The 8,039-nt window shown below is 39.6% G+C and overlaps 1 protein-coding gene across 3 annotated transcripts; it reads left to right on the top strand.

Moving 5' to 3' along the window:
• The first annotated feature begins 471 nt into the window (after nucleotides 1-471).
• znf706 (zinc finger protein 706) lies at nucleotides 472-3,628 on the top strand. Of its 3 annotated transcripts, XR_004797494.1 has the most exons (4): nucleotides 472-594; nucleotides 2,304-2,449; nucleotides 2,656-2,839; nucleotides 2,995-3,628. XR_004797494.1 is itself a non-coding variant. In XM_035681150.1 (3 exons), the coding sequence occupies exons 2-3, from the start codon at nucleotides 2,315-2,317 to the stop codon at nucleotides 2,749-2,751; spliced, it is 231 nt and encodes a 76-aa protein (XP_035537043.1). In that variant the 5' UTR covers nucleotides 472-594; nucleotides 2,304-2,314; the 3' UTR covers nucleotides 2,752-3,628. The 3 variants fall into 3 exon arrangements, 2 of the variants coding, with proteins under 2 accessions (XP_035537043.1, XP_035537044.1); XM_035681150.1 differs by having other exon boundaries at nucleotides 2,656-3,628; XM_035681151.1 differs by lacking the exon at nucleotides 472-594 and adding an exon at nucleotides 773-889 and having other exon boundaries at nucleotides 2,656-3,628.
• The last annotated feature ends 4,411 nt before the right edge of the window (nucleotides 3,629-8,039 follow it).

Raw genomic sequence — 8,039 nt, 5'->3', positions numbered from 1 at the left:
TCTGTGAATGTGCACTAACCAAACTCTACCACGTGGGGGCAACATTGCCAATGTCATGTATGTGCAGCATGGTGACTATCACTGACTGTATGAAGACATTTATACAGTCTATGGCGAATTCAATCAGCCAGCCCCATTAGTGCATTCACGGATTCCTCTTATAATCGTAAATATGATTTCATCCCGACATACTTCCATCTCATGACTCCGTTGCCATTCCCCCTAGATTTGGCAAAAGCAGTAGGCCTATGTCTGACATTGACAGCCTAGATTACATGATATACATATCGATTAATTATCCCAACAATAACACTCATAGGTTATTTGTGTTGTGCTTGCCATTCACTAAAATCACAATTTATAATACTCCTCCTAACATATGTAAGTTCACCTTTTAGGGTAAATATTTTGGAAATAAATATGAAAGCCTATGTTCATGTTGTTTTTTTCAAACCGAAACTTTAAAATGACTATTAAAAGCGAATCTTTCGAGTGTCATTGAACGCAGCAGTCGCCTTCAGCTGTCTGGGAACTGAGCAGCTGTCATACTACAGCGAGTTCACCCAGCAAACGACGCCTACTCTTGTTTTTGAGGTAAGAACTGCTGTCATTGTATGGTTTTTATAAGATATAACATATCGCTGATGCTTCTTTATGGTTAACGTTACCTGCAGGCCGACGGAAATATTCACCGTAGCCGGCTAGCCGACGAGGTAGCATGTAGGCTAACCCACGTTACAGCTGGGTGTGTAAAAGCTGGACTCGTGGGGGGGAAATCAAACTGATGTGACCTCGGTGACAAAGAGCCAGATGTGCTGTGGTAACTGGTTTATTTAGTCTCAATGAAACCCGTAAAGAGGAAGACTAAACGAAGAGGTGGACGTGAGAGGTCAGTTTAAAAACAGCAGCGTTAGCTAGCTGTTAACTCGGCTCATTCGGTTGTATTCTGTTATTGTCGCTACACCACAAGGTTAATATGCCTGAAAAGACTAATATAGCCTCATAACGCCTCACTCCTGAAGCCCTAACAATTAATACAGCTGTTTTTAAAATCAGCTAACTTGTTAACCAGCGTATGGCGTCGACACTAGTTAGCATACTGCGTGTTTCCAGATTTTAATCAACGCTAGTTAACACTGAATACATTGCTGAGTAACTTCTGACTATTAATAGAAGTTGCTAGGAAAGCACGGCTGGATTACCAACAGGGAGAAGTGGGCAACTGTAATTCCCTATACTTTCAGGGGTCCTTAACAGCCTCAAGGGTCACCCTCTCTATCAGAGTGGTAAATTGGCAATAAACCCCACTAAAGCTTAGAAACTGTGGCTGCTGCATTGTTACATAATATTATGTTCAAATCCAGGGGCCCCATAGTTCATGCTTGTCCTAGGGCCCTTTACTCAGTCCTGCCCACATGCCCAAACCTTCACCTGCATCAATCTAAATCTTAGCAAGTATATTACTAAAGTGCCCTCTGTGGAGTACATGCTTGACTGGAGAAACTGGTTTTCTGTAAAAATCCATATTTAAAAGGATTTTAGGGGCAAGAGAGAACTTGTTTCCCCCCCTCCCTGATACCACTCCCTTGTAAATTACAAATGAATCTGCGAAACCCGGTCCTGTTCCAACAATGATTTTTGTTCTCTTTTCTGATTTTGGTTAGTTTAAAAAAAAGACTATATGTGAAAACACCCTGGAACCTGCAAACTTTTTATTTATTAACTTTATTAACTTTTATATTATTATATCCATTTGTCAGACTTAAGGTGGCTGCAGGTTTAACTTGGTAAACTTTGTTCCTGGAATTGTCCCTCTGTACGTGCTGTATTAACTATTTCTAATGTTGTTTAGTTTTCCCCATCCTGAATGTCTTTGATGAAATTAATTACTCCTGGTTTTAGGAGTCATTTTATGGACCTGCCTGGACCTTCAGTTCAGGTTAAACTTTATCTTGTTTACTTTGCCTGATCCTGGCTGACTGGCAGTTGTTGGTCCTTTTGCTTTGTTTATTTTTTTTATTACAGTCTGTTTATATACACTTAACTTTCAGCTGCTTATAAGAAGGGCTTTGTCATTGGCCTTGAAACAAACTGATGGAAAATAATGCGAGAATGTCCCATACACTGAAATTCGTCTCTGTCACCCATACTTACCTTTGGTATGACCGTAAACATGCTATTATGCCATTCTTCTCTATGGGCTTTTACCAGCTGACTTGTTTATGGTAAAGTTAAGTATGTCCACAACACTGATGTGTATCGGTAAACATTAAGTCCTTTTGTCCTTGCTTCCTCCTCTTTAGGCTTTCCCAGAATGGCACGCGGACATCAGAAGATTCAGTCTCAGCAGAAAAACGCCAAGAAACAGGCGGAGATAAAGAAGGCCAAGGGTCATGATCAAAAGACGGCAGCCAAGGCAGCGCTAGTGTTCACCTGCCTTGTGTGCAGGGTGAGTACGAACAACACACAGGCCAGAACCTGACTCAGGATGGGGATAGGAATCATTTTCTATTTTAACGTGTTAATGCCATTTGGTGCCTTTTTTATTTCTTTTTTCATTTGTATAAAATCCTTTTATCATTGAGAAATCAACCAAATACAAGGCTTGTGCCATTTACTTAAATTCTATGTTGGATGTATTGCCCCTTCCTGCAGTCCCAGATGCCCGACCCAAAAACCTTCAAGCAGCACTTCGAGAGCAAGCACCCAAAATCCCCTCTGCCCCCCGAGTTAGAGGGAGTGGAGGCATAAACGGTCACCCTGGATACCAAACCAAGTTCTTCAAGGCCCTGCACCAACTCTGCACTTGTCACAGTCTGACAGCAATGGATGATTTGATGTAACCAACATGAAGCAGTTATCTTCATTTAGGCTTTAATAAGCCCGGTTGCCTTTGATGCAATGCTTCCTCCCATCCAGTCCTGTTTTTGCTCGTGTTTAATCACACATGGGGCCCTAAACCCAAATGCCCGTTTTTATTTTCTCCGTTTTCAGGGCCACTGAAGACCTGTCCGATCCAGGAACAATCCAAGTGGTGAATGAAGATTTCTTCCTTCGTTCACACGGTTTCTCAGAACAGACTCCTTACTACCCTGAGGTGTTGTGCACATAGGAATATTTCTTGCTGCTAGCTCTTGTACCTCTTTCTCTGACGCTTTGGTGGATTGATTGTCTGATTAACCCTTTATAGCCAACCTACCACATGAGTATACACGCATACAGTGTCATTAAACAAAGCATGGATTTGGCTTGGGTGGGAGATTTCTGATTTTAAAGTCTGCTGCAATCAAGGCAATGACAAACGTGACCTCATTCTCTTTTATTAGTGTTTTGAGTATTGAATCAAAAGGAGGCTGTGTCATTTTTTTTTCACACGTCCGTTGTTAAATATGGGATTCCCCCACAGCGCTGTCTGCCATGTTCTACTGCAGTCTGTCATCTAGCTAATCATAGTTTCATGTTGGGTCACAAAAATGTGAACATTTTGCTAGCCATTTCCAAGAATACTACATGAATTGTCAGTTAATTCAATTTCACAGGGGCTTGTCAGCAGCATTTGTACGCTTGGAAAATGAATGTATGCTCCAATGATGTATTATAACATTTTATTAAATTTTACTTTGTTGTATATCTGCTTTTTTTTCTAGCATGTGTTACATAAACCACCACATTTTCTGCACTAGTGCTTTGTAGGACGCATGATGAAACGGACAATGTGTACAATCCTCCCTATCTGCCCTTATGGCAGTTTTCTCAGGCCTTATAGATACTGTGTGTGCACCCTTTTTTCTGAACTTAAATTCACTGTGTAGATTTAAGGTTTCGTTGGTTCACTTTTACTGACGGTTCAACATTTACTGCATTTCTCTGCAGCTCTGCTCACATAGTGCAAATGTTATTCTTTTCACATTATGAAAATGAGAATTATTCATAGGACACCAGCTGTCACTTGTAAATGTGCAGTAATTAATGGATAATGATGAATATTTGTGTGTACACTGTATTGCACTCTACCACTCGGGAACCTTAAAATCTGGCTGAAAGGGAGACAGGAAGGCTCAGAGTACAGCTGACATTATTCCAGGAGGCCATGTTAATAATAAATGATCTTACACTGGGGAAACTATATTGATCAAACCAAGTTTTTGGAAGTTTTAACACCTGGTGTCAGCTGGTCTTTGTAGGAAAACATTCTCTGATGTACAGGAAATGATGCATTATACACTAGCAGCAATTTTACATAGGGAGTGCTTGTTCTTTCTCTTGGGGGAAATTGCAAAACTCAGTAAATATTAGGATAGTTAACAGTTCTGAACAGGAAAATGAATACCTTTTTTTTTTTAAACTCTTCAATAAAAAAATCTTATACTTGAAATATAAAAACAAAATCAAAACATCTTGAAGATATCTATTTCAAGGTGTGTTTGCATATTTATTCATACACACCTGTAATAAATTGAAAGGAAAAAGGATGAGGAAATAGGACAGGAATATCAGTGCCAAATCTGAAACGGATATTCAAATTGTAATGAAACAGATATATCATTGGTGCGATGCAGAACCTGATACCAACTGTCATAAAAGGCCTTGTATCAGCCAAACTGCTGACTACAGGAAATGACTAAAACTGCAGCCCTGTCTGAGTCTAATTAACAAAAAACGATAAATCCATTAGTCACTTGACCAGCTGAAATGAATCTTTGACTTTTTTTCATCACATTTCCTGCGGCCCCTTGTCTCCAGCCATAACATGCATCAGTTCAGCTCAGACTGAAAAGATGTGTTGTGTTGCCATACAGACATGAAATAACCACAGCATCACATTTACTGGTGTTACAAGCCTTGCCTTGTATTCACTTTAGTCTCTAAAGGTCATAAAATGATTTTTTGTCATAACTGAAACATCTCTTTTCCCCCCGTTTATTTGGAATATTCAGGGGGAAAACGAAGGCAAAAAAGCCAGTGCCATGCTGCCTGTTTCTTCAATGGTTTGAGCAGCTCCACTAAATGAGTCATGGCCCACATTGTTCTTCCGTCTCCTCACACATAGTCCACCTCCTTCCTTCCCATCTGTAAACTTGTGAATGAAGAAAACACAACACGAGTTAATTCATGCAAACACACACACACACACACACACATCTGCTAGATCTCCTTTGTGTGTAATGTCCTGTCTGTTTGGATTGAAACACAGGACTGACGGGAAAAGGGCAACACTTGAACAAAATGAATTAGTTGCCTTGATAAGTTGAAGGAATTAATTAGATTCCCACCGGCTATTAGATCATCTATTTCCAGGCGCATATGTCAGTTTGAAGAGATGAAAACATTTGCAAATCAGAAACACTGGTTATATTAGTCTTCAAACATCTATGGTTAATTCAGACCAAATTGTTTATGTGCATGTTTCTTTTCTGGAAAATTCAATTAACAACTAACAACTCTGGTCAGTGGCCTCCATGGCAACAGTACTGCTATATTATATATCAATTTATGTCTGGGCCCAAAACCAACTTGTCAATCTACTGGCCAGCTTCAGAATAACTCAAAAACCCCACCCAAATGTTAATGGGCTGAGGCACGCCCTGTTGAAAACCTGATTATTGAGTAATTCTCCCCCCAGCATGTCAGTGCTGGAATCATTCTTCTTCTAGTGATGTCTGAAGTAGGCACTAGGTAGAGCCTGCAGGGCCTATTTTATTATTATTTCATGTCATTGGGAGAACATTTAGGGGAGCATCACTTTTATTTACGTATATGTTGCATCTACCTCAGCTGTAGGTTGTAATACGTTTTTTTTTATTGTATTTAGTCACTATAATGAGATGTAATGAGTCACTGTTTATCTACTTCCTGTAGTCCTAATTGCCACTAATTAGCAAACTTTTCAACTTTTCCACACATGATTCACATCCTGTGAAGAAATATTGTTTGTCTATTTGCCCTCCTGACTGCACTCTTACACTCACACACAACTTTATATTAAAACAATTTTTAAAACTTATTTTGTAAGACAAGTCAAGGGGCATTCGTGTGAGACTAGGGGGACTAATTAGTATTACTGATTAGCTTTTTTGCAAGACTAGTGGAACTAGATAAACAGGGATGGTGGCTGGACTACTGAGCGGGCTGATGTTTCTGATGAAACTAACTATCAAACCAGTGGGGCAAGCCAATATATTTTAGCCTAAGCCAGTGTATTTTCTATAAAGCCTAGGTAAGCAGCTGAGCATCAGCCCTTCTCCTGGACAAGGTTAGGACTCAAAGACAACGTTAAGGTATGGAAGTGTCCCCTGTCAGAGGGCTCAGTAGATTTACTTGCTGTGGAGCTTAATGATTATTATGATTATTATTTTTATGAATCAAATGTTACCTAACTATGATTTATTTGGATGTCAATATACATGTGTCTGCCTACCTCTCAGTAAAAACAATTAGTCATAAGTTTGTTTTTATTTCTTTATTTTTCACTAGAAACACTAGTTTCCATAGTTTCGTTAGTTTAGTTCGTTTCCTTGACCTTCCCCTAGTTATCCTAGCCTTAATATTTGTTTATATTGTATTGTATTGTATTGTATTGTATTACTTTATTAATCCCACAGCAGCAATAACTTGAAATAAATAAATACAGATATAAAAAACTATGATAAAAACTAAACTATGGTATGGTGGTAATTTGAAAAAACAGAAACTACAACATTGATCAGGTGTTGTAGAGTCTGACAGCGGCAGGGATGAAAGACGTTCCTCTTTGATTGGCTTATAGTTAGGATTGCCTCAGGTGAGTCCTGAACCATCCCTTAGTTATGCTGCTATAGGCCTAGACTACCGGGGGATTTCCCATGATGCACTGAGCTTCTCTCTTCCTCTCCCTCTCTTTCTGCACACATTCATGTCCCATTAATGCATGTTACTAACTTCACTTCTTCCCCGGAGTTCTTGTGCTTTCTCGTCTCGCAGGTTCTCATGGATCCTGGTGGAGCCTCCTGCCATGGTCCTGCTAGACTACCTGATTCTAAATCTAGTTTATTATTGTTAGTTATTATAAGGATTCATCGTATTGCTCACAGTTACTGGTTGGTGTGTTGTTACTGTTGTCGCTGCTCGCTATTTGAAAAGTGTCTTGAGATAACTTCTGTTATGAATTGGTGCTATACAAATAAAATGTAATTGAAAATTGAATTGAACCCTAACCCTAATACTTTTGTTGTTTTTCAAAATCAATTTTAAGAAGACATTTTAACTCCTCATGCCTAATCTTAACCAACCAAACCAATGAGGGAAACAAACACTTGCCAATCAGAGGTAGAGTAGAGCGGGTCTTTGCGGAACATAAAAAAAAATCAAGCAGTGTCTCACCAGGAGGTGGCAAAATAAATAAAGTCAAATAAAAAGTCATGTGGATTAAAATCATAAGTGCTCAATTTTGGTGAGTATCGGCTTATTTCAAGCGTATTTCCCAAATGTTGAAATATTACTTTGACGCTTAAGTGGATAAGTGGACATTACAGTCTCTGATAAGGGGACTTCATTTTAATAAAAGCTTGATTTATTGGTCTATTCTTTGTGGATTTCCACAAAGTTGTACTGTACTTGTCATATATCCACAAATAGTGCTCAGCTAACACAGCTAAGTCCTCACAAACAGTGCAGTAAGTGGACTACCGGTTGAAATACACTTGGGTATTCAAGTAAAGTGAGATCTGCAGGGAAATTCCAAGGGTTGGCTGAGGGTGTGGACTGTAAGCAAATCACTGCATGACTGCCTACAGGCAGCAGTATACAGCAGAGTCAGCCCACATTACCACTGATTTATCCAAACTTGACATGAAAATGATCCACCACAACTGGCGCCGCCACTGTGGTCCGTCTATGTGTGTGCTCTTGTGTGTGCATGCATTGCTTCATCACACTGACAAGACTAAGACAGGAGTGAGACGAGTGATGTCATATCACACATGCACACACTCGGTGACATGGATTCTGTTCTTTCATGCAGTTCCTCCCTCTGAGAGAAAAGCTGATGTCACATGAGAGCT

This window comes from Morone saxatilis, unplaced genomic scaffold (genome assembly GCF_004916995.1).
Source record: "Morone saxatilis isolate NCDOM2014 unplaced genomic scaffold, NCSU_SB_2.0 Contig9, whole genome shotgun sequence".
In the NCBI taxonomy this organism is placed as follows: Eukaryota; Metazoa; Chordata; class Actinopteri; family Moronidae; genus Morone; species Morone saxatilis.
This window is presented reverse-complemented; position numbering and strand designations above follow the sequence as displayed.